Genomic DNA, 23,969 nt, shown 5'->3' with positions numbered 1-23,969 from the left:
ACACATGCCTTCAAAGAGGCGCAATAATCTGACTTGGTATAAAAATAACAACACCGTTAAGGCGGCCAGTGCCAGGTGCATGCTGCATGATTCTGGATACGAGTATGGGAACTAAACATATGACAACTCGGACACACTTAGAATAGAAAAATTGTATCAGAGCAAGATAACCTTGATTGGCCTTGACTAAGACACGGGTGTCCCCAGCAGGTCTGTTGACCCAATCTTTACGGTATTCGATACGGAAATCTGGTGGCCACGGAGTGCGGGTGAGACAAGGTGTGCCATTTTTAGCTATGGGAGTCTCTAAGGGTCTAGGGCCATGGATCTGGCTCCCTTCGCTACCGTTATTGGCCAAGACAAAAAGTTCTGATGCACGCCACCTGACAGGTTTGAGGGGAACCGAAAGGGAAAACAAAAAAAATAAATAAAAAGAAAAAAGAAAAAAAAAATGTAAACAAACCCACCCAAACAATCAAAGTAATAAAAAAGAAAAACATCTGGAAAATGGATTACACTACAACCACTATGTATTATATGGATTGAAAATTTCGTTTCTCAACAGATCCCAAACCCAATGCCAAACAGAATGCACCGAGGAAGAAAGGGGGGAAGAATTGTCCATTGTTATGACCCAAATACCAGATATGATTTACGGACTAAATATGAGCTACTATCAGTAGTGGGGCCAACACTACTCCATTTTTTGCACTCTGTAGTTTCATGGCCGTCAATCAGGATTACCAATTGAAATCAAGCGAAGGGCGGGAATTTGCCTTGAAACAACAAAAAGCACCGAGCAAAAGGAAAATGAAGTAATTTTCGTATGCTCGTACCGACAGTACCAACCCATATCCAGTTAAGCTTCTGGGACGACAACTTACCTTAGGCTGGCTGGCAGCAAACTCGCATCACAGGCGATCGTCTCGTTCTCTTCTTTCTGTCTGCTTCTTCCTATTCTATCCACTCCAATTGCCCGCCTCTTGTTGTTGTTGTTTGAATTCCTCTTGCTTGCTTTTTTCCTTCGTTACCGGAGTAGTGCTTTCGAGTGTGTTTGATCTTCCTATCTTCCTATCTTATTACTATTTCTTTCTTTTCTTTTGATAACCGAATCGTTTAGCCTTCGCTTCGCATCATCGGTTGTAATTATAATCTCCGGGCTTTACAAACGTCGCTTTGCCCAACACTCGCTGTTCTTCCACATTCCCGTCATTCGCTTCATAACCTGAAGAATACTACGACATCGTCTTTAACGATCACAGCTTCTGAATTTACTATTCAAAGCTTCCCCACTCAGACTGTACTCGCATATCCGTCCATCTTACGACCGCAGCGACACTAGGACCGTGTACGCATGCCCGTATCCTTCGTCTAGGGGTGACGTCGGAACTGAAAACGGGAAAGTTGTAGTTTCATGCTCTGAACATACAGGATTTCGTTCATCGTTCCATCGTTTGGTTGGCGTTCATTACGAGAACATATCGGTGATAGACCGCCGATTAACCTCGGGGTTGCACAACCATGTCAAATCGCTATTCAGTCTACTCCAGCCATTCGGCTGCTTTCTCTACCGGTGGCCGAGCGCCTCAGTCAGGTGGGCAGGTGTCGACGACGACGTTGCTGAATGCGTTGCATGCGCACTACACGACCGGACAACCCTACCAACTCGACGCGGGAACCAGTCTAGTCGTTAATACATGGCTTACTGCAACGCAATCAACCCCGGATGGCCATACCGGGCCTACAATAGATCACGAACTAGCAGTCAGAGCTTGGGAACACGCAAGGAGAAGAGCAGAGGACGGTTGTATTGTTTTATGGTTAGCGCTCATCCTAAGATCCAGCAGTATTGGAGGACCAACTGACATTCAATCATAACCAGTTCTGCTCACCACTCAGCACCATCCGTTTTAGAGCCATTCTTAGCAGCACTGCCTTTGTCCACTCCCAGTATCGCCTTCACAGCGTTAGCCGCTCTCCGTCCCTTTTTGACAGCTGTAACCACCTTCAACCCTTCATACTCTCTCTATTCCGCGCTTTCGGCTTGCTACACCTTGACCCTCAAGGGCGACATCACCGGGCTATCTCTAGCACTTTCAACTTCAGGTATCAATGTTCGCAAAGGATTCCTCGACATTCCTTCTGAGCCGGGATATCGTGCCTTCGATGTGTTTTATTATCTCTTAACGTCTGCATCAACACCAGCCGAGCGGGAGTTCTTGGACCTGAAAGACGCCTCTTCCTACGCCCTGCTCCGCAAGTCGGATACATACGCCCCACCATCATATCTTCCTACTGCCGACGACGCTGCTGCTGCCGAAGACTTCAGATCTGCTCTCAAGGCCATTGGCATCAAAGGTGCATCTCAACGAGGCCTTTTGTCAGTACTTGCTGGGTTGCTCAAACTTGGTAATGCGGCTGGCTTCCTAGTTGACCAAGAAGACCTGGAGGAGGCATGTGAAGATGTGGGTGGTTTGCTGGGCATAGACCCCGAAGTTCTTCTACATAAATGCTCCACCGATGATAGGGAGCTGTTGATTTCTGGAATCTACGAGGCCTTGGTTGATTGGGTGATCGGAAAAGCCAATGAAGCTATAGCGAGCCAGCTTCAGGCGAGCTTAGATGATAGCAGTCGTGGCTCTGGACAGCCAGCTCAGTGGTCCGACGATGATACGGTAAGCATCACCGTGGTTGATCTGCCTAGGCCTGCGCTGGGAAAGGCTGTGGCGATGAGAGGGGTATTTGACGATACCCTGGGTATCAACGCAGAAATGAAAGAGGACGGGGTCGTCGTTCCTCCAGCTGGCCCGGCCGTCCTGAATGATATGAATGCAGCGATTGCCCAGGTTGAAGTCGATCTGGGAATATCCACTGGCCCTACCTGGCGCGAACGAGAGTATGAACTTGACAAGAGACACGGAGTCTTGGAGAAAGTTGGGCTTGAAGTCGAAACGGATTCGTTTCTTCGGCAGATTTTGTTTACCGCTGATTCCGAAGGAATCACACTGGGTAAGAAAGGTCGATTTGATTTGGCTACCACGTTAGGCAGTAGTCGTGTTTGGCATCATGTCTCTATCCATCCCACCGATGACTTACCCGAGAATCTGAACCCTGGTATGCCGACTGCCGCCTGGTCCGCAGGCGCCGTTTCCCGTCAACTACGGGAATGGCGACTCGCTGAGTGGGCAAATCGTCGCCTTAAACATATCGATTTCACAGCCGACTTTGACGTGGAAGAATTTATCGGTAGATACTTTCGACTTGGGTGTGGTGAAGGAAAGGACGGTGTTGAGAACTGGTTAGTTGAAAGGGGTTGGACCAACGGCGATGCCGTGGTTGGCCATCAGCGAATCTGGGTGAGAGAAAATGCGTGGTGGGAAGCAGAGACAATGCTCGATCTAAAGCCTGAAGAGCCACCAGCAGCAAGCCATTTCATGTATGGAAGTGGCATGCTTGACCCTGGCGTTCCACACTATGCAGTGCCTCCCATGGCAGAATCTACAAGCCTTCTAGGGAGCCGGGATAATCTTCTCAACAGACAAAGCACACTGGTTCCCAGCGTTGCCGGTGGTGCAAAGTCAATTGCGCCCAGCGCTCCGCATACATTGCACACGGGCGGTGATTATGGCTTAGGTACAAAGGGAGATGATAAGAAGTACGACAACCCCTACTATGACGAGGACGGCCGCTACTTAGGCGAGCTTGATCCTGAGTATGCCGACCCGAAACATATTGAGAAAAAGGAGATTACCCTTGGCCGACGTGTCTGGACTGGCTTCGTTTGGGCCATGACTTTCTGGATTCCATCGTTCGTTCTTCGCTTCGTGGGCCGAATGAAACGTCCTGATGTGCGAATGGCGTGGAGAGAAAAGCTCGTACTCGTATTTCTTATTCTTCTCTTTAACGGTATTGTCTGCTTCTATATCATCGCCTTCGGTAACTTGCTTTGTCCAAACAAGGACAAAGTCTGGAACGAGAAAGAAGTCGGTTATCATCAAGGGAATAATGACTTTTATGTTAGTATTCACGGCAAGGTCTACGACATCAGCAAGTTCTGGAAAATCCAACACAGTGACACAAACATTGAGACGACGACATCGAACATGGAGCCTTTCATGGGTGAAAATCTGGACGCCTATTTCCCCCCTCCGCTTACTCGACTCTGTGGTGACTTTGTGACGGATGAGTCTATCACACTGAGAAACAACGACACAAACGCGGTGTTGTATCCAAATGCCAAGCACAGTTGTGGCCCTCTCTCGCAGCCGGATCCGAACACAAAACTGAACAAAATCACCTGGTACGAAGATGTCTTTCTACCAAAGATCGACGAGTACTATAAGGGGTCCCTTGTATGGAAGCGGAGTGTTGTGTCAAAACAAGCAGACAGCAGCTCACGGTCCTGGGTCATCAAGGACGAGAAAATTTACGATTTGACGGACTATTTCTATACCCTCAAGCAGATGAACAACATAGACACTTACGACTTCCTGCCAAGCAGTATCACGGAACTTTTCAAAAATTATCCAGGCACTGACGTGACGGACAAATGGCCAAATAGTGAAAATGCCACCAAAGCGCAAACCTGTCTCGATTACGTGTTCTATAAAGGCAAAGTCGATTTCCGTGATAGTGCGAAATGCCAAGTCAATAATTACATCCTGTTGGCATTCACGTGTCTTATTTGTGCTGTCGTTCTTGTCAAGTTCCTCGCTGCTCTCCAGCTAGGATCCAAACGTCGACCTGCCCCGCAGGACAAGTTCGTCATCTGCTTGGTGCCAGCATACACTGAGGGCGAGGACTCATTGCGAAAAGGCCTTGATTCATTGACAGCTCTCCAGTATGACAACAAGAGGAAACTGATTTATGTCATCTGTGACGGTATGATTGTCGGTGGCGGTAACGACCGCCCAACGCCCAAGATCGTTCTGGATATTCTGGGAGTAGATCCCAAGATCGACCCCCCTGCCTTACCGTTCAAGTCAATTGGACAAGGCAGTGATCAACTCAACTACGGCAAGGTCTACTCCGGACTTTATGAGTACGAAGGGAATGTTGTTCCTTACATCGTTGTCGTGAAGGTCGGCAAAGAGTCAGAGCAAAGCAAGTCTAAGCCTGGAAACAGGGGTAAGCGTGACTCTCAGATTCAAATTCTGAACTTCCTCAATCGTGTACACCATCGCGCTCCAATGTCGCCTCTTGAACTGGAGATTTTCCACCAGATCAACAACGTGATTGGCGTTGACCCTGAGCTCTATGAATACTGCCTGATGGTGGATGCGGATACAAGTGTTCGAGAAGATTCACTTAATCGCCTTGTCGCTGCCTGTGCCAATGATGCTCGCATTGCCGGTATCTGTGGTGAGACGAGTTTGCAAAATGAGGAACGAAGCTGGTGGACCATGATTCAGGTTTATGAGTACTACATTTCTCATCATCTCTCAAAAGCATTCGAGTCTCTCTTTGGCAGTGTAACCTGTCTTCCTGGGTGGTAAGTATAAAACATCAGTGCCATATGTATATATCACGAAGATGCTGACTCGTACAGTTTCTGCATGTATCGCTTGCGGACGGCGGACAAAGGCCGGCCCTTGATCATATCAGACAAGGTTATTAAAGAATACGCAGACAATGACGTGGACACGCTGCACAAGAAAAACCTGCTTTCTTTGGGTGAGGATCGTTACTTGACTACATTGATGACGAAGCACTTCCCTACCATGTCTTACAAATTCATCCCGGATGCCTACGCTAGCACTGCCGCCCCCGAGACGTTTTCCGTCCTTCTGTCTCAGCGACGTCGCTGGATCAACTCCACTGTCCATAACCTGGTGGAACTTGCTGCCCTGAAAGACCTCTGCGGCTTCTGCTGCTTCAGTATGCGTTTTGTCGTATTGGTCGATCTTCTTGGAACCATCATCCTCCCAGCCACCTGCGTCTACTTGGGTTACCTAATCTACAGTGTCGCTAGTGGTGGACCAATTCCAATCATATCTATCGCCATCTTGGCTGGTGTGTACGGCCTTCAGGCGATTATCTTTATTGTGAAACGGCAGTGGCAGCATATCGGTTGGATGATCATTTATATCTGTGCCTATCCGATCTATAGTTTCGTTCTGCCGATGTATTCCTTCTGGAAACAGGACGACTTCAGCTGGGGTAACACTCGCGTTGTCCTTGGAGAGAAGGGAAACAAGCGGGTTGTTGCGGTAGAAGACGAACCGTTCGACCCTCGCAGCATTCCTCTCCAGCGCTGGGACGATTACGCTCTTGCCAATAATCTGCCTGGTCGCCGTGGAGATTATAACATGAGCCAGGAGAAATTCTACGGGGGTCAATATGGAGATATGGGCATGGAGATGGATGATATGCATTCGCAGTATTCTTCAGTCAAGCCTGCATCTACCATCTTGACCGGATTTCCAGGAGCAGGCCGGAATGGTAGTCCTTACATGCCGCCGCAGTCGCCCGCCCCGTTCGGCGGAAACACCCCAGGCAACCGGCATTCGCACCTGTCCAGCTTTAGTCGGTATACCGATATGCCGCTTCAGCCAGGGCACCAGTCTCGAAACCTGTCGGTGGGCAATCTCAGCCAGTTCCAGGATCCGTCAAATCGGCATAGCGTGGGCCTAATGCAGAGCACGGACAATCTCCTGGGGGTTCCCCGGCCAAACTCTCGGAGCCCTGTAGGTGGTTATACCTCCCGACCTCAAAGTGCGTTTGACTTCCGCGGAAGTGGTGGGCCTGATGAAATGGCTATTACGGATGCTATCCGTAGCTGTCTGGCCGAAGTGGACTTGGACACTGTAACGAAGAAGCAAGGTGAGCAACTGAACCCAGCCGTGTTATGAGAGACATGCTAACTGAACCTATCACAGTTCGCGCATTGGTCGAGCAGCGGCTTCAAGCGACCTTGACCGGAGACAAGCGAGCATTCCTCGATCGCCAGATTGACCAGGAACTGGCAAATATGTAAATTTGTAGAGCGTTTTCTATTCCTTGTTTGCTCTTGCACCCGGTACCTTAATACATATATTCGTGCGGGAAAAATGTTGATATTTCGGTTTGGCATGCATGGCGTTTGGGATGATCTGAAGCATTCAGCGAATTTAAACGAGTGTAATAGTTGTTTATGAGAGTTGGAATGTACTCTGGATGTTCACCCTGTACATGGAAACATATGTTGTCGGACAGCATCTTATGATGAAATTTGCAACATGCATGTGTTATACATAGTAGATTATGGAAATCTAGAATACTCAACGCCCATTCATATTTTAAGTGTCTTATTTCCTCTCTGATGCGTTTCGCATAGCGTGTATACTACATATTAAATCATATATTCAAGAAAACACGATCACACCCATCCTATCCAATAAGTCAACATCCTCATCCCCAGAATACCACATAAGAACGACGAAACCCCATATACACGGAAGCAGCATGATATTTATACATACAGAAACAAAACGCCCAGCCATCTCACCTCAAATCCCTAAACATAGAAGCTCAGCTCCAGTACTCTCACATTTCTACACACACACACACACACAAAGCAACTCATACAGAAATGAACCCTACTCCTTCTCACCAGAACCAGTCAGATCACCATCAGTCCGGTCAACACCCCGGACTACTAGTCGACCGCCGTACTTCTCACAACACGACACTAGCGACAACGATACAATTGACAGCGAGCATGATGTGATGCAACCATTTCGCAGGATTGCGATCGAGCCAGCGCTCAAGAGTATTCGCAACCAAGTTCATAATAGCCAAACTTAGGGTTAATGGTTAGCGGGGACATGGTAATGGAAGGGAGTTAGTTGGTGGGGTTTATTTTTGGCAGGACGTACAGAGCAGCGTTGTTCGGACGGTGACATAGTCGATTCTTTAATATTTGCCAGGTCATTGTGAGGTTGGTAGGATTTTACTTCCGTCGGAGGGTTGAGAGTAAGTAATATTGAAGGTCAGCCCTGATGCGCCGCGTAGTGGTAGAGCGCCATTGAATCTGGTACGGCCTTTCGGCAAACTACTAGCGTACACTAGGAAGTGGGGACTGCTTCTAGGGTCATCTGGTGGTTTACTAAAGCCAGCGGGTAATTTCTATATTCTACCACCAGGGCAGCTGTCGAAGTAGGCTCTACGCTCTGGTAGGCTAGGCTAGGATATAGTCTACTAAGGAGAAGGCAGGAGGGGAGTTGTGGTTGCATACCTGTACTTCGCAGTAGGTGCTCATAACTGGTGTATGTAAACCCTTACGTATATAGGAATATTGAAAGGTGCCGTTCTGTTTAAGTGGCCACAAATATATCTTGTGGGTCTAGAGGGCGCCGTAGAGAAATATCACAACAAGGGGATCATATGTATTTAGGACCTTACTATTATCAAGGTCATCCACTCGTTTAGGCTTCCAGGGACGACCTGATGCCAGGCTGGGCGTATATTAGATTAAGGATAGAATAGAGTAGTACTGAGGTGAACTAAAAGGATGAAATAAGTATGTGGTCTATTGGGGGCGACAGTCAGAGAGTGGATACAACTCGTCAATATATTCTATGTGATTGGCAGGGTCACTCCTGTTTATTCGATCTCATCTCATAAGTCAGTAACTTCTTGATCATGTCCTCTCTGCGATTCGCATAGTTTCACCTATTATATCGATTCCAAGCTTTTCCCTGGATTTATGTTCCCATGTGCGACTTATTGCTGCTGCCAAAACCATCTTCTCTCTAACTGGGAGTTTGGACTCCTTTAGATAATCGAGGAGCCTTGTTCCCTGAAAGCTTTTGTCCCTCTGGACTAAGATATCTCTCACAATAAGTGCCAAATTATCGAATCTTTTGTTTTCTTCAAAATCCATTCCTGAGCTTTCTGGTACTGTATCATGTGATTCCATTGGGGCTTCCAACTCATGCAGGTTTTCTGAATTTGTGTAGGATGTCTCCCAGTCCCAGAGGAGAGACATATCGCGGATGGGGCTGTGTCGTGAATGCAGAGTCTCGAAAACTTCATCCCAACTCTCACCTTCTTCCTTCTGTAGAGGAGTTGCACTGGTCACTATAAGACTGAGGTAGTCTTTATAAGGCCGGATAATGCTCGGCTTCGACGCTCCCTCCAAAAGGCATACAATGTCACCTTTCTGAATAGGCTTCGCTGAAACATGGAGTGTCCATATAGTTCCCTGTATATTCCTCCCAAACAAAGTACTCCTGTTGTCACCCCTTCTGGTCACCACTAACTGTAACGCAATATTTTCAATGCGCACTTTCTGTCTGTCATTTTGAGATTCGTCGCTTTTCACTTCTAGTCTTTGCCCCAGTATATGTCCCCTGCTTTGAATCAAAGCTAAATCCTGCTGGGGCCAAATCCGCACGGAAGGTTTTCCGGAGAAAATATAGGTAATGACTTGTTGGAGCACTGCACTCCATGGGAGCTTATAATCAGGTAAGAGAGGAGTATCAGAGCTCATGCCGAGTAATGCATACACTTTGTCGTGTTTCTTGGTTGCCGCCCGGGCGTGATACATATCAATCAGTTCGCCAAGAGAGAGTGTTCCACTCGAAGATGTCGTACCAGGTCGGAAGATTGCACCCCTCATAAAGATAGACAATCGAACCAACCAGACTCTGTATATCTGGGCGAGCCTTAAGAGAGAGAGGCTCAGGTTCTTCAAGCCTGAAGAAAAGGTATAACCATGAATCTTGGTGTTGCCACACATAACTAGAATATCTTGTGCAGCATGAACCTCCTGAAGTACCTGTACTAATTATTGAGTAAGTCCAAACAATATCAGCGCAGAACACTTCATACCCAAATACGCCGAAACCAAGGCCGTTCTAGTAACTTCACAATGGAAGCATGATTCATTTCCTGCTGTATGTCTGTAGGCTTGTCCTCGGAAGACTCGTCATCTGCAGCAAGACGAATCATTTCGAATGCTTTATCACTATGATCGGCCGGCTCTCCGAGCCAAACAATAACTTGGCTAGCTTGACCGTATATCATCGGCATGAACTGGATCTGCTGAGCTTTTTCATCCTCATCTCCTTGATTAATGCAGATCGCATCTATCCAGAGCAAGCGTTCAAGCTGGTGCTGTCGAAGATATAGCAATGCTGTATAGAGGTTCTCCGTAACGGGTAAAGTCTGGCCATCGATAAGAATGAATTGAGGTGTGTCCTCACTGCCCCATACATACGACAACGCTTCATACGAATGATCTTCCGTTCCCGAGGTTGGTAGAGTATAGTCGACGAGCTGAAATTGGATTTGAGTGGTGTTGTCCTCGCTTGGCAAGAGGACAAGCATGCGAATCGTTTCTGGTCTCTGCGGTAGTAGAGAATATTTGTATTGGGACATTGTATCAGTTGCTTGAGGGTGTAGTTGGGATATCGTCTAGCTAGTAGACCACCCTATAGTCAGTCCCGTGAAGGTAATGGGACTGAAATGCAGCGAAGCGGGAGGTGTAAGTTAGTGCATAAATTTAAACATATGGACATTTATGATGAATGAGACGCGTCGGTAGTCGGAAATATGACCCGTGATCTTTTGATAGTGCTATTGAGTCTGCTCTATCAGTCATTCAACTGCTTGGGTCTAGCCTTAGGCAACCCCAAGGCAGAAAGCACCCCACTCTACCATCAGTGCACCCTCATGGAATACTGTCGGAGAAGTAAGAGGCGAGCAACCGTATGGTCGCTAACGAACTCGCTGAAGCAAACGCCAAGAATGTCTGGGAGGTGCCGAGAAGTAAGTGTGAGATACATATGTCCAAAATCCGGACACCGCATGGTCTCTAAGCCATGTTGTTCCGTCAGTCGTCCAAGCTCTGACACCAGCTCCTCGGATCCACTAAAGCCAGCATCCGCCATAGGGGACATGCGGGAGGGCCAATGAGTGAGTGTAGCCCCATGAGCGACGAGAGCCCGAAGAATCCCAGTCACATTTGTGGTGTCATTCTCAGAGGTTACTTCCAATCGTCGTATGGCCTTTCGTGAGACCTTGCCAAAGGAGGCCAATGGTGGCATACGAAGGCAGTTCAATACCTGCTCCAGCATGGAGCTAACCCTAATCTCCAAAGTATCAGCGGCAACACACCATTGATGAGCTCAGTACACAAATCCCTATCCGAATCATATCAACGAAAGAAAATTGTCAGAACTTTGCTCGAAGGCGGCGCTAACCCCAACATGCCAAGCCATAACGGCTGGTCCCCATTGAGTCTGCAACGTACGACATTGACCTATTCCGCCTGCTACTTGAGAACGGAGCATCCCTGGAAAAATACATAAGCCGGGTATTGTTCACCACACTAGACAACTTAAACCTCGATATCCTATCCCTCCTTCAGGAGAGCGGCATCGACTGCAACACAACTAATGCACAAAAAGAAGGCAATATATGGTATACTCAGCGCTTCCACGACGACAGGAACCTAACAAACTTCACGCTCCACCCTCTCCACCACCTATCAATGCCAAAATTCAACGAGTCAAACACACGAGTCCGTGCAATCAAGTTAATCCAATACCTATTTACAACAAGGCGCAGACCCCTTCCGCGCCTGTAGCGACGAAACCACAATCCTCCACCACATTTTCGAGCACGGTGGAATCATCCAGCCGTTCCTCGAGATACCAGACCGGGACCTCGAGCGCCGCGATGCCCAGGGCCGAACACTCCTACTTGCTGCATCGCGTTGTGAAATCGTCGGTACAGACTCCTTCGCAGTCACGTATCCCCTCTATGAGCCTGTTCCCAAGTATATCAGAATCGTTGCTTACCCGGAGGGAGACATCACACGAGCCATGACGTTGTACAACCGTGGGGGGGGGGGGGATATCACGGCCGTTGACCATGCAGGAAATAACACTCTCCATCATCTGGTAGCCGTGTATTGTGACAGTGTAGCTGGGCGGAAACAATATCGACAGACGGTAGAAGCCTTCGTCCGAAAAGCGCCCGAGCTACTCCACCAAGCGAATAAAGAAGGAAAAACGCCAGTTGATATCGCCCGGCGTGCTGAGCAGAAATGGGCTCTGGAAGCGATTCACAATGCAGGTGCGGAGATTGAAGACGCTTAAGCGGTTAATTCTGGACATATAAATATCTTGAATCATGTATATGTTCAAGCACCGATAGATAGAACCCTACAGATAATGAACCCTAATATGACTACAAACAAGTTAGTCCTCCCAATAGACTCAGTCCCACAGACCAAGAGCCCAAGACCAGTAATAGAGTATACTAAGTATGCACCTCATCTGCACGACAACCTCTTAGCGTAATTCCCAAGTGGGGTCACCAAAACCAACTCCCATTTATACATAAAACGCATGTTAAACCCCATTTACCCACTCCCAAGAAACACCATACTAAACCTATCTATACTACCAATCCATCCACACCAACGTAAACATTATAACATACATAAAACAACAACCCTCAGCCCAAATCCAAAATGTCCACCTCACCACCACCACCAACAACCACAACCACAACATCCCAAACAACCCCAACAGAACAAACCACAACCACAACCACCCCAGAAGCAACCGACCAACGCACCGCCGAAGCCAAAACCGCCTTCACAGCCTCTCTCCGCTCCGTCGGCGCAAATTACGAAACCGCGCTCCGCGATCGAGCCCGCACTCTCCACGAGAACTCTACCGTGCTCGACAAGCAAGAGGCCGATGTGCGGCGGGCGACGGAGCAGCTCGCTAAGCAGAATGATCAGCTGGCCAAGGTGGCGGACCAGGCGAGGGATGGGTTGAAGGAGATCGGGGACGTGCAGAATTGGGCGGAGTTGATTGAGAGGGATTTGTTGATTGTGGAGGAGACGGTGAGGTTGGCGGAGGAGGAGGAGGGGGAGGAGGAGGGGGATTATCGCACTCTTGGGAATGGGGAAGATCGAGGGTTGGAGGGAAATGGGAGGATTAATGGGTTTGGGGAGGAGGTTGAAAATGGGGATAAGGATGGGAAGAAGGGGAAAGGGTGGTTTCAGTGGTGGTGAATTTAGTTCTTTTATCTTTCTTTATTAAGTCATGGGTTAGGGTTGATGATGTGATGTTTTCTGCGATTAAATCTAGGGCAGTAGCACCCATTGAGTATTCCAAGTTAATTTCATTGATCTAATACATCGCTGTATAAATAAGACCCGTAACCAAAAAAAGGATAGTGATGTTAATCTGCTTCATCTTCACCCTCACTCTCCTCCTCTCCCTCGCCGGTCATTTCCTTGAAGTAATCCTTCCAGATATCCAACGTATCCGTCCATGACCGGCGATCCTCTAACTCACTCTCTTCATCGCCGTCGAACTCATCGTACTCGTTCCATTGTCCCAGGCTCATCAGATGTCGCATGGTCGGTCGACCATGAGGGCAGTTCCATGGTTTGTCAATCGTGCCCATGTTTCGCACTACTCGGGTCATTTGCTTTTGGGACAGGTTCTTCCCAATCATAATGCTGGACCGACACGCCCGCATAGCGAACATTTTTCGCACCTTACTCGGTCGCGGAACATACATGGGCCCCGCTGCGCTGCAGGCCGGCGTCTCAGAAAGAAGGACAATGAGCTCCTCCAGATCTCGCACGCCGAAGACGACTTCCTTGCTGAGTGGTAGCGAGACCAGCTTGCACCTGCGGCCAATCGGCTCGTTGCCGCTGTCATCAACTTCCACGACAAAGCCATTCTTCTCCAGCGCAGATTGATTCTCTATCACGATTTCCTCTTCAACCGCCGTCAGATCCAGCTGCTTCGGTTGCACAAGTCGTTGATTCTGCACCACAGTTTCCGCCTGGAGTCGCTCGAAGTTGAACTTCTCGTCAGAAGCGTGCTGGTCAATGATAAAAAGCTCATCCTTCGCACTGGATGGTGCTGAGTCAGAGACACCTGTTGAGGACCGGGTGGCTAGGATGAATCCCAAGTTGAACTGCCCAGCAATCCGCATCTTGCCAAAGTCATCCTTGGAAACAGTTAGCGACAACCGCTCCTCAGCAGTTTCTAGCGAACTTTCAGCCTCATTGTCCTGAGAATCTGCAACATTCGAGTCGTGCAAGCGAAGCCTTTCCTGAAGCTTGTCCATCTGAAGCTGAATCCTAGAAAGTGAACCATCGATAGTGCTCACTAGGTTGACTGTGGAATCGCGATGAGCAGCGCCCTTATTCAGCTTGTTCGCACGGTTGATATTGCTTTCCTGTGGCAAGGCAGCTTTTTCTTCTGCCTGTCGGATCAGTCGCTGAACTTCAGCTTCTTCGTGTTTCTTCTTCTCTTCGTCACTCAAGGTCTTTTCCGCAGGTGCAGCAGCATCTTGCTGAGACATTGCGGGTTCATCCTTGACTTCAGCCTCAGGTAGAGCTTCATCTTGCGATTGAATACTATCTTGGTCGGAAGGAACATGAGATCGAGGACCACCCTCAGGCTCTTCATCTTCGATCTCCTCTTCAACCTCCTCTTCCTCTTCTTCCTCTTCATATCCCTCCTCTTCCTCGGCCTCACTGCTCGCGGTGTGTTCTACCTGAACCCCAGGCGCTGCAAAGCCCCTCATGTGCTTCCCAAATATACTAGGACGAGATGGGGTATGTATACGTCTTTTCCGAGATGTGGAGCTAGTAGTGTCGACATGGTCAATATCACGCTTTCGATAGGGACCACTTCCTACTATGGACGTCACTGTCTTGTTTCCGATAGTGATCGTCGCCACCTCAGCCGGCGCTCGTCTTGGCCTCATTCGGTCGAACGCATTCTGTATAGTATTGGGTATTTCCGCAGACGGCTCTCGTCTCTGCGTTATTGTCTGCTGCGAGTCTGGTGGTGTATTACTTAGTGGAGCATCGTTATCATCTGCAATCTGTGAATCTTCACCAGCGGGGCGTTCTGGTCGCATGCTCTCGCCTGCACCCAGTGATGGTTCTTCCTGTTGGATGTCATCATCTGTAACGAAGAGCTGATTGTCTGTCTCGAATGAGTTGCGTTTCGATTGGGTAGGCGTATTTGGAGGCAACAATGTCATATCACGCGCAGGTTCTTTGTCCGCACGAAGGGGAGACGAGGATATGCTCGCTCTACCCCCAGGTGACGATCCGATATCGCTTAAGAAGCTCCTCATTCTATGTTGGGAGTTGAGCTTGCTTCTGCCATTGGCCTGGCTTTCGTCCATTTCTGATCCCTCATCATCCGCAGTCTCTGCGCCCCCAGACGAAGATTTACGGATTAGAATGTCTTGCAATTTTCCGGACTGTAGTTTAGTAGTTGACTGCTTAGCGTTGTTGACTTGGGATTGGGGAACTGTCTGATCCGAGGATTCAAACAACTGCGTAAGAGATGTTTTCAGAGACTCGATCATAATTCCCGCATCGTGCAGTAAAATCGTGCGCTTATCGGGTGAAACGTTGACATCGTATGCGTTAGTATCCATATGAAAGTCCGCAAACACAAATGGTGACTGTGACACGTTGAAAGATTTATAAACCTCATTGAACGCTTTGGCTATTTGCGGTAATCCACAAGGACGAGAGTTGACAAAGAACATTTGACGGTCAGGTGTTTGCCTGCCTTCCCCGAAAACAGGTCTCGAGACATGTCCCCGGACGGAGATCTTATTCACCTCCCGCCCTTCATCCACAGCGGCTCGCTTTCCAGCCGTAGATGGCTCGAATTCCAAGGTTAGATCGAGCGGAATCAAAGCCATTAGGGTCTTCGCGCCGTAAACATTAGCGATGTTCTCTTTCGTTGTCTGGTTACCGTTCGTAGAGAAGACCACGACGTTGCGGGTCTTTGCGACCGTGTTCTTGACGCTGAAACGGACGCCTGTGCTGACGCATGCGTACGCATGAAGAAGGTTTAAAACCTTTCCATATTCACGCTTGATATTCTTCTCTAGCTCACGGCGCCGCACAGGTAGTTTCTTGAACAGTCCCTCCACCGATACCGTTGTGCCCTTCTGGCCCGCGACAATTTGTGTCTTCTTCAGCTTCCCGGAAGGTTCGAAATCGAGACGGTTGGCTTTGGGAGCTTGGTTGGCTTGGGCAGTGATAACATGGAACTCGGACAGGGCGCATAGGGACGATAGTGCTTCGCCGCGGAAACCGAAAGTCTGTAGCCGCGATAGATCCTCGTAGGAAGAAAGCTTCGATGTATAATGTTTGAGTGCTGGTAAACTGTAGAGTTAGATACTCCCCATCCTAGAACACAAAGATGGGAGAAAAGCTTACCGACATTCTCGTAGTTCTCAGGGGATATTCCACTGCCGTTGTCTTGCACCTCAATCAAGTCTAGTCCATTATTCTTGAATCGGACCTCTGTCGGGAAATATAGAATGATCAGTTTGCTGTCCTACAGAAACCATAAACAGGCGCATATAGTTTTATATAAAGCAATAAGGGTCCTGTTTACCGATCGATGTGGCACCGGCGTCAAGACTGTTTTCGACCAACTCCTTAGCAACAGAGCAGAGATCGACAATGACTTGACCGGATTGGATTTGGTGGACCTGGAAAGGCGCAATACGACGAAGTTAGGAGCTGCTCATTCATAAATTTATGGGTACGTACCGAACGGGCCTCGATGGCCTTGATAGTCGCCATATTCATCCCATGGTGAAGATAGTTGATGCGAACGCGACTTACGCGGTCGGTCGGCCACTTTACGCGATACCGCGATCACTAAGCACCGGACAAGATAAGATAACCTACCCCATTGATCTCCATCTACGATATTTGTATAACATGCTGTTTACAGCCCTTCTACAGTATATTTGATACACTCAGTAGTAGAGAAACGGCTGTACATCGAGTAGACGTGAATTGCAGACTATACATTGCATTCTTCCGTGGTTCGCCAAATGTGCAGTTCCCATATATAATAGTAAATAATACAGTCTCATTCATCATAGCTACAACCTCATGCAGTAAACTATATAATAATTCAGGAAGAAAGATGCACCGTGGATATTGGAATAACTCTCTTTGCTAGTGAACGCCCAAACTCCGCTGTATAGTCAACACAATTCAAAGTGACGGTGTCCAACAATTTCAGTACACGCCGAATCGATCAGGCATAACCACCGGGGCAACCAGCGTCCACAGGTAAATCGCGTAGCAAACCCAGGCGCTGATGATCTTCACCCAGCTGGCCCAGTAAGTCCGCCCCACAGCAGCAAAGTCATCTGTATTCTCGGCTTCGGTTTCCAAGCGCTGAGTGAGAAGTGTGGCCACCCAGGTCGTAGCCAAGAAGAAGATCACGTGAAACAAGGAGTAGTTATACTGCGTCGACCCTCGTTCATCGTCCTTAGTGTTATAGTCATCGGATTCATCGTCGCTGTCATCGTCGAGTGCACTAGCAGGTAAACTGCCACTAGCCACGGCGGCACGAAGAACTTCGGCACGCATCTCGCGACGACTGGTCGGCTGTTGGGTCACAAGACCATGTTCGTTGTCATCCGTCCCCAGCGGCGAATAATTATGGCCGCCCTTGGATCCCAACGCAAGGCCCTGAGTGGCTGCACGCGTTGTCGTGTACGCGATGGTAGCCATGGTAAGAATGGCTCCCAAAACAATACTGGCCGTTCTCGTCCCGCGAGCGCGCACTAGAGGATTGCACTGGCGGTCATCTGGTTCCATTGAAACAGCCGACATAGTCAGATATGTGCAATAGACAGTCACCATAGCTGCTTGAGCCAAACCCGCTCGCGGATTGGATTCTTGCACTATAGGCTGAATGGACACGAAGGAAATGATCAAGAAAACAACGAGGTTAACCTGATTCGTCAGCCGAGCCCCAGTAGGACAAATGTAGCTAGTGATTAATGACTTACCGTAATCGCAGCTTGGTTCATGGCGCATCCACTGCCAGCGAAGAAAACATACATAAGGACGGTCATCACGATCGATGCGATGTACATGCCAATAGTTGAACCAATGAGCAGCCCGCGCCAAATTCGGGAGTCGCTATCCTCAATCTTCTGCAGACAGATCTCAGCCCAGGAGTGCGCCAGATCTACCAGAAGGATAAGACCCAGCAATAGGAAGAGCATAGCGCAAATAAACGCGATGTAACGACCATAGATGAAAAAGAACGACTGCGGAATGAAGAATGACACGACCACGAAGGCGATCCAGAGGATGATCTTTGGACCCCAGAAGCCATTCTGAAGGGCCGCACGGCCGTCTTTAGATGACCTCACCCCCAACAGGAACAGCGCAAGCACCAGGTGAAAGAGACCGAGACCGAAGTTAATACGGTGGACCGCCACCCAACCATGGCATTCTTTGCCGTCGCAAGTGATTTCCATATAGTCCAAAGTCAGATTTTGTAGTTTCTTAAGCGCCCATGGTGTGAGCATTATCCACGAAACGATTGAATTGATCAGAAGGATGAAGGCATAGGCGATTCTCGTAGCCATACTGGAAATCCGAGGGCCCCGGATGTCAGTGGCTGATCATATACTCAGCAAGACCAAAGAGTACTTACCTATTTTGAAATTTCCCGCACGCACTACATACTGCCGAGCAAGTTGCAGCTCCACAACATGAAGTTGCAAGCGTTATAAGCTGGGTTGATATCAGTTAAGGTCCGATCAGGTAGCAATGGAAATGCACGTACGGTACCGGCACTCGGCACCGCCAAAAGTGGCAGAGAAAGTAGAGCGCCCATGTTGTTAAAGCTCCCCTCCCGGGACAGGGACTGTGATCTTCAACAAATGATACTTAGTGGTAAGGTTTAATGTTATATACTAGTCCTGGAGGGTGAGTTTGCATAGACCGCTAGAATGATGCGATGGAGATGCAAGCGACCGGAAGAGTCGCCGCCGCCGCCGCCTTCGTCATGTGCCGATAGGGGTTACATAAGCGAGGATAACTAAGTTAGTTAACTATGGGGTGGTTATCAGGGGCCGATAACGCTGTACTTTTAAGTACTGCTGTAGTACCTGGCCAGTATTGTACCTAGACGTATACTGGGGGTACCTCCGAATACATTTGGGGTCAAGGACGATTTAGTTCGGCAACGATTACGAGTCCTACGGCCACTTTGCATTCTGTCGTCGCGTGCTTTTCTCCCTGTTTTATTTGCCTTCCCCTCTTTTTTTTTTTTTTGTTCCTAATTTTTATTTTATTTTTAATAATCTTATTCTTCTCTACACTCGTTGGATTGTAAACTTTTCTCCCACGCCTCGTATTTAATTTCAGTACCACCCCTTGCATTCGTTTCCTTTTCTTATACCATCCTGACGTCTGTGACGCTGATAAACTTTATCTTGCTCATTCGCCGAAAGTCATCGGCATTTATCTGCCCCCCCGAGGGCCCCAATTTCAATTCAATTGCTTCCCCACGCAGTGTATGCGCTGGGAGGAATACTATAGCCCTTCGCTTTACGATTTGGTGCAACGGCGCCGTCACAATTCACCATGACCGAGTCAACTCATAAAACCAGGCGCATTATATCCGTGGTTGCGAGCACACTAGTAGCCCTGGCCTGTGGGACCAATGTATGACTGCCTTTGATGCTTATCCCTGCCTCCAAGTCCCCCTCTTGAACTACATTCGTGGACTAGATCATCTGCTGAAGAGATGTACTAATTGACCGCAGTATGCGTACTCAGCATGGGCGCCGCAATTTGCGGAACGAATGAAGATCTCGTCAACCGAGAGCAACTTCATTGTAAGCTGTCTCGTTTCCCTCGGAAAGGCCGATGTATATCGTACTGATTTCTCATAGGGCGTGGCTGGAAATCTGGGCATGTACGCATCGGGTGTTCCATTGGGGCTGTTAACTGATGCTCGAGGTCCACGACTCACAACTTTTATTGGTGCTGTGGCCCTCGGTATAGGCTACTATCCTATATATATAGGTTTGTCTGTCTGGTTGGCACCGGCGCTTAATGATGTTTATACTGATTATCTTCTGCCACTATAGCCTATGAGCACGGAAAGGGTTCGCTCAGTGTTGGCGTGTTGTCCTTTTTCTCATTCCTTACTGGCCTCGGAAGTTGCTCCGCCTTCTCGGCTTCAATTAAGACAGGTGTGTTGATCTCTGCCTTACGAACGTCCGGAACTAAGATCCGTCAACCTTAGCCGCAACGAATTTCCCCGATCATCGGGGAACAGCGACCGCATTCCCCCTGGCAGCCTTTGGACTGAGCGCTTTTTTCTGGTCTAACGTCTCATCTTTCATCTTCAAGGATGATACTGGCCGGTTCCTTCTTTTGCTGGCACTGGGGACTTTTTTCTTCAACCTCGTCTCCATTCCCCTCCTTCGGCTCATGCCCCCAGCTAAAGCGTACACGGCGTTATCACGGGAGCGATCGCCAGGAGTAGAGTCCACCCGACTGCATAGGACGAAGTCCTCTGATTTGCGCTATGTGCCAGAAGAGTCTGATGAAGCAGGTATGCAGAGTTCTTCAGCTTTTGAACCCCACTCCCCGATGCATGTAAGGTCGCAATCTGGCGCGTCGATCAACTCCCACCATACTAGCCACAATCCCGACTTGGATGAAACGTCATCGTTGGTATCCAAAAGCACCCCAAGGCAATCTCGGGAGGTCTACCATGAGGAGGATGATGCGCTCTCTGATGTTGGCGTCGGCTCACCTCACCCAGACATTAGAGGCTTGGCGATGTTGCCCAAAGTAGAGTTTTGGCAGCTGTTCTTGACGATGGCTCTGCTTTCTGGAATCGGTTTGATGACGATCAAGTATGTTTTCACTCTACCTCAATTCTACCTCAATTCACTAAGATACTAACAATGATGGTAGCAACATTGGCAACAGCGTAAGATACCCATGTTACAGGCATGTTTATCCATATACTTACCCCCGTAGGCCAAAGCATTGTGGAAATACTACGACGATAGTGCTAGCTCCAGATTCATCCAACAGAGACAGGTCATGCATGTCTCCGTCCTGTCATTTGGCAATTTCATCGGCCGACTCTGCAGTGGTACGTGCTACCATGCATATGATCCATACATTTCCTAACTACATATATCACTCTAGGAATTGGATCAGACCTACTAGTCAAGAAACTTGACATGTCAAGGTTTTGGTGCCTATTCATCTCCGCGGTTGTATTCACCGTGACCCAACTAGCAGGAGCCGCGATTGCCAACCCACACCAGTTGATCGTCGTATCAGGATTCACGGGGGTCGCATACGGATTCCTTTTCGGTGTCTTCCCATCCCTGGTAGCTCACACATTCGGTATTGAAGGCCTCTCCCAAAACTGGGGCGTGATGACCCTCGCCCCCGTTCTGAGCGGAAACGTCTTCAACCTGCTGTACGGCAGTATTTACGACCGACACTCTGTTGTCGGTCCTGATGGAGACCGGGACTGTCTCGACGGCTTGGGCTGTTACCGAACGGCATACTATACCACATTCTTCTCAGGAGTGGCTGGTATCATAGTATGCTTGTGGAGTATCCTGCGCGAGAGGCGGGTCCACGGCGCGATTCGCAAGAAGGTCGAACACGACCGTCTTGCGTGAAGGGGGGATATGTATGTGGCGCCTGTTCATTAATGGGGGCGTCTCCATCTTTTCAAAATTGCCTGGCTGAGAAGCCGTTTTTGCATATTCTTTTATTAGCTATATACCCAAGCCTGAGCGGTATCTACGACTATCTTGATAACTCATCTCATATGTCACTACTGAGTTATGTATAGACGGATGATAATTTTGGGAGGCCTATCTTTCGTCCTTGGAAGTATTCATTCTGCATTTTTCCTTGATCATTCCACGCTCCTTCACCAATCAGGGGACAATGCCTTGTATAGAGCCAAAACATCCAAGTTCATACATGTTCGCTTGTACTATCCACACATGACGCCGGTTTCAGCAAACATTACTAAGTACGCCGTAGGTAAGTAAGTAAATTGAACAAATGGATATCCGAGCGACACCCGCAATAGCCGAGGTAAGATAACCGAAACCGGCGTGAAAACCATTGGCAGAAGATAATAGATAAAAACTGGGAAGATAAGATAAGACAGGCAAAACGATAAATGGCCGGATCGGGGCATTCACACATCATACACTATATAATATAGAGTCACATCAAGAAAAAAGACTAGCTAAAAATAACACGGTAGAATGGAATGGAACGCATTTTAGAACAACAAGAATATCGAAGTTTTTCAACACAAGTCATTTCCCTGCTGGGTTGCCAGATCCTGACCTGAATTCAATCAATTACCACGTAACCACTGCAGTCCTGCTTGCAATCCTATCGTCATCCTGCCAGCCTGGTCTTCGACGATCCGGGGAAGCCAAAGCTAGGCGGTAAAAAAAGAAAAACAAAACAATTGGGAATAATAAACACAAAACAACTGAACAAAGGCTGCCCCCCTTTGCTTTGAAATCTCCTTTTCTTCATATGAACGTTTTCGCGATTCCGCGGTTTGCTGTCCCACAATGATCTCCTCCGTCCCGTACCGGAATTCAAAGTGCTCGGCAATCCAAGAGCAATAAAGATGTGAAATAAAGAAACAAATGAATAAAGAATTGAAGTATTGGAAGGGAGAGTTATTAGTTTTAATCCGATATACATCCAGCCAAATGACAAGACACGTAAAGGGTATCAAAAAGACCAAGGTAGATCAGAGAACTCAGCAAAGCGGTTGCATTTCGTTTTTGCACGAATCGAGGGGGCCGGTGAGATTCACGAACCGTCGTTCGATCCCTGTGATCCCTGTGGTTAGAAGCTCTTTGGCGATTTGGTAGGAGAAGTGGAGGGTTGATCTACCACATCAGACAGCCTCATCCGTTTCGCCATTGGCTCACCAGAACTTTCATCTTCGTCAGGATTGCCATTACTGGCTTCACCAACGTGACGTTCCAGTTCAGACACTCGACGCTTAAGGTCTTCTTCACGCCGTTGCGCTTCCTCGAGGGCTCGTTTAAGGCGCGATTCCGAGTCGCGGGCGATCATCTCGGACCGGCGCGCGGCAGCATCGCTCTGTTCGAGTTCCGTTACCCGGCCCCTAAAAAGGTCATTGACAAACTCCAATTCTCGCACGCGGGTCTTCAACGATGTGTTCGCTGCCAAGAGCCCCTCAATTGTCTGAGGAGACTCGTTGTGGCGGTCCACGGCCGCAGACGTCGAGGTGGGAGACTGCTGGCGAAGTTGCCCAGACGACAGCCCATTGTTCAGACCGTGATCTCCCAGGGTAACGCTGTCGAACATATGCTGCGGCGCGATGTTGGAGTTATGCTGCGGCGGGAGCTGCTGCTGTTGCATCGGAGGAAGACCAGGCGTTTCTGTTCGGGAGACTGGTGAGTTGGAACGATCCGAATGGCCGGGTGACATCTTCCGCGACGCGCGACGATATCCATGAGATCCAAGTGGGGGAGTACCGGCCTCTGATCTGGACGTGGAAAGTCCATTTGCATCAACGGCACTGCTGGACTAATTGAGGCGATTACATATCAGCATCTTGTACCATTTTGGGATTTCGAGCTACGGCGGAGCAACAATAATGAATAGAAAAATTTTCGAGGATTCCTGCTCACCTTACGCTTAGGGCCCTGACCCGCGGTCTTGACCCTATTGCGACTTTTGATCACATCGGTTTTCAAGCTTATCGGACGGGGTCTTCCGTGGAGCTTCAGGAATAAGCCACAGGCGTTGCAGAGGACCGAACCGAGTTCATCCCGGCGCCACAAGGGCGTGGTGGAAGTACCACAATTCTGGCACACGGGCTGTAATTGAGGGCGCTTCTGATCAGCCAAGGTCGTCGCCATTGTAGAAAAAGATGAGGGGATCGAAAAGGAGGGTGGAAGCAAATGGGGTAGATGAGGTATGGGGCTGATAGTGGAATAGAGGGAAAAGAGCGACGGTTGATAAGATCGGGAGAGATTTGACGGGCTGGCGCGATAAGACTTGACACGCAGCGGCTGGTGCGGTGCCAAGACTCCATCGGCTGCTGATAACAGATTGGGAAGGACTTTCCAAATGCCCCCGGGAAAAAAAAAAA

At 48.7% G+C, this 23,969-nt stretch overlaps 8 protein-coding genes across 8 annotated transcripts; 4 read left to right on the top strand and 4 right to left on the bottom strand.

Annotated features, from left to right (window-relative positions):
- Positions 1 to 867: 867 nt before the first annotated feature.
- Positions 868 to 7,284, top strand: csmB (putative chitin synthase). Its single transcript, XM_032068950.1, has 5 exons — positions 868 to 1,048; positions 1,121 to 1,820; positions 1,883 to 5,491; positions 5,549 to 6,822; positions 6,879 to 7,284. The coding sequence occupies exons 2-5, from the start codon at positions 1,522 to 1,524 to the stop codon at positions 6,974 to 6,976; spliced, it is 5,280 nt and encodes a 1,759-aa protein (XP_031921787.1). The 5' UTR covers positions 868 to 1,048; positions 1,121 to 1,521; the 3' UTR covers positions 6,977 to 7,284.
- A 1,336-nt stretch (positions 7,285 to 8,620) lies between these two features.
- On the bottom strand, positions 8,621 to 10,362 carry BDV27DRAFT_163333 (HET domain-containing protein; the record flags this gene model as incomplete). The annotated part of the gene is made up of 2 exons (XM_032073537.1): positions 8,621 to 9,760; positions 9,814 to 10,362. 2 exons carry the CDS (start codon positions 10,360 to 10,362, stop codon positions 8,621 to 8,623), a joined length of 1,689 nt encoding a protein of 562 aa, XP_031921786.1.
- A 281-nt stretch (positions 10,363 to 10,643) lies between these two features.
- BDV27DRAFT_163332 (uncharacterized protein) lies at positions 10,644 to 11,060 on the bottom strand (the record flags this gene model as incomplete). The annotated part of the gene is made up of 1 exon (XM_032073536.1): positions 10,644 to 11,060. One exon carries the CDS (start codon positions 11,058 to 11,060, stop codon positions 10,644 to 10,646), a length of 417 nt encoding a protein of 138 aa, XP_031921785.1.
- A 132-nt stretch (positions 11,061 to 11,192) lies between these two features.
- Positions 11,193 to 12,086, top strand: BDV27DRAFT_163331 (uncharacterized protein; the record flags this gene model as incomplete). Its single annotated transcript, XM_032073535.1, has 2 exons — positions 11,193 to 11,232; positions 11,554 to 12,086. The coding sequence occupies 2 exons, from the start codon at positions 11,193 to 11,195 to the stop codon at positions 12,084 to 12,086; spliced, it is 573 nt and encodes a 190-aa protein (XP_031921784.1).
- A 119-nt stretch (positions 12,087 to 12,205) lies between these two features.
- On the top strand, positions 12,206 to 13,015 carry BDV27DRAFT_169252 (uncharacterized protein; the record flags this gene model as incomplete). Its single annotated transcript, XM_032074987.1, has 1 exon — positions 12,206 to 13,015. Exon 1 carries the CDS (start codon positions 12,464 to 12,466, stop codon positions 13,013 to 13,015), a length of 552 nt encoding a protein of 183 aa, XP_031921783.1. The 5' UTR covers positions 12,206 to 12,463.
- Positions 13,016 to 13,161: 146 nt separating this feature from the next.
- BDV27DRAFT_169250 (serine incorporator-domain-containing protein) lies at positions 13,162 to 18,656 on the bottom strand (the record flags this gene model as incomplete). Its single annotated transcript, XM_032074986.1, has 7 exons — positions 13,162 to 16,154; positions 16,217 to 16,303; positions 16,398 to 16,494; positions 17,108 to 17,761; positions 17,818 to 18,406; positions 18,474 to 18,553; positions 18,606 to 18,656. 7 exons carry the CDS (start codon positions 18,654 to 18,656, stop codon positions 13,186 to 13,188), a joined length of 4,527 nt encoding a protein of 1,508 aa, XP_031921782.1. The 3' UTR covers positions 13,162 to 13,185.
- A 650-nt stretch (positions 18,657 to 19,306) lies between these two features.
- On the top strand, positions 19,307 to 21,567 carry BDV27DRAFT_65270 (putative MFS transporter). Its single transcript, XM_032077201.1, has 8 exons — positions 19,307 to 19,489; positions 19,591 to 19,662; positions 19,720 to 19,852; positions 19,918 to 20,022; positions 20,076 to 20,694; positions 20,756 to 20,771; positions 20,822 to 20,939; positions 20,996 to 21,567. Exons 1-8 carry the CDS (start codon positions 19,409 to 19,411, stop codon positions 21,481 to 21,483), a joined length of 1,632 nt encoding a protein of 543 aa, XP_031921781.1. The 5' UTR covers positions 19,307 to 19,408; the 3' UTR covers positions 21,484 to 21,567.
- A 710-nt stretch (positions 21,568 to 22,277) lies between these two features.
- BDV27DRAFT_65280 (putative GATA transcription factor (AreB)) lies at positions 22,278 to 23,954 on the bottom strand. The gene is made up of 2 exons (XM_032077202.1): positions 23,506 to 23,954; positions 22,278 to 23,401 (listed from the first exon to the last, which is right to left on the bottom strand). The coding sequence occupies exons 1-2, from the start codon at positions 23,734 to 23,736 to the stop codon at positions 22,691 to 22,693; spliced, it is 942 nt and encodes a 313-aa protein (XP_031921780.1). The 5' UTR covers positions 23,737 to 23,954; the 3' UTR covers positions 22,278 to 22,690.
- Positions 23,955 to 23,969: the final 15 nt, after the last annotated feature.

Source organism: Aspergillus caelatus (assembly GCF_009193585.1).
Source record: "Aspergillus caelatus strain CBS 763.97 unplaced genomic scaffold BDV27scaffold_313, whole genome shotgun sequence".
NCBI classification, from domain to species: Eukaryota; Fungi; Ascomycota; class Eurotiomycetes; order Eurotiales; family Aspergillaceae; genus Aspergillus; species Aspergillus caelatus.
The sequence above is the reverse complement of the archived record's forward strand: the minus strand, read 5'-3'. Positions and strand labels throughout refer to the sequence as shown.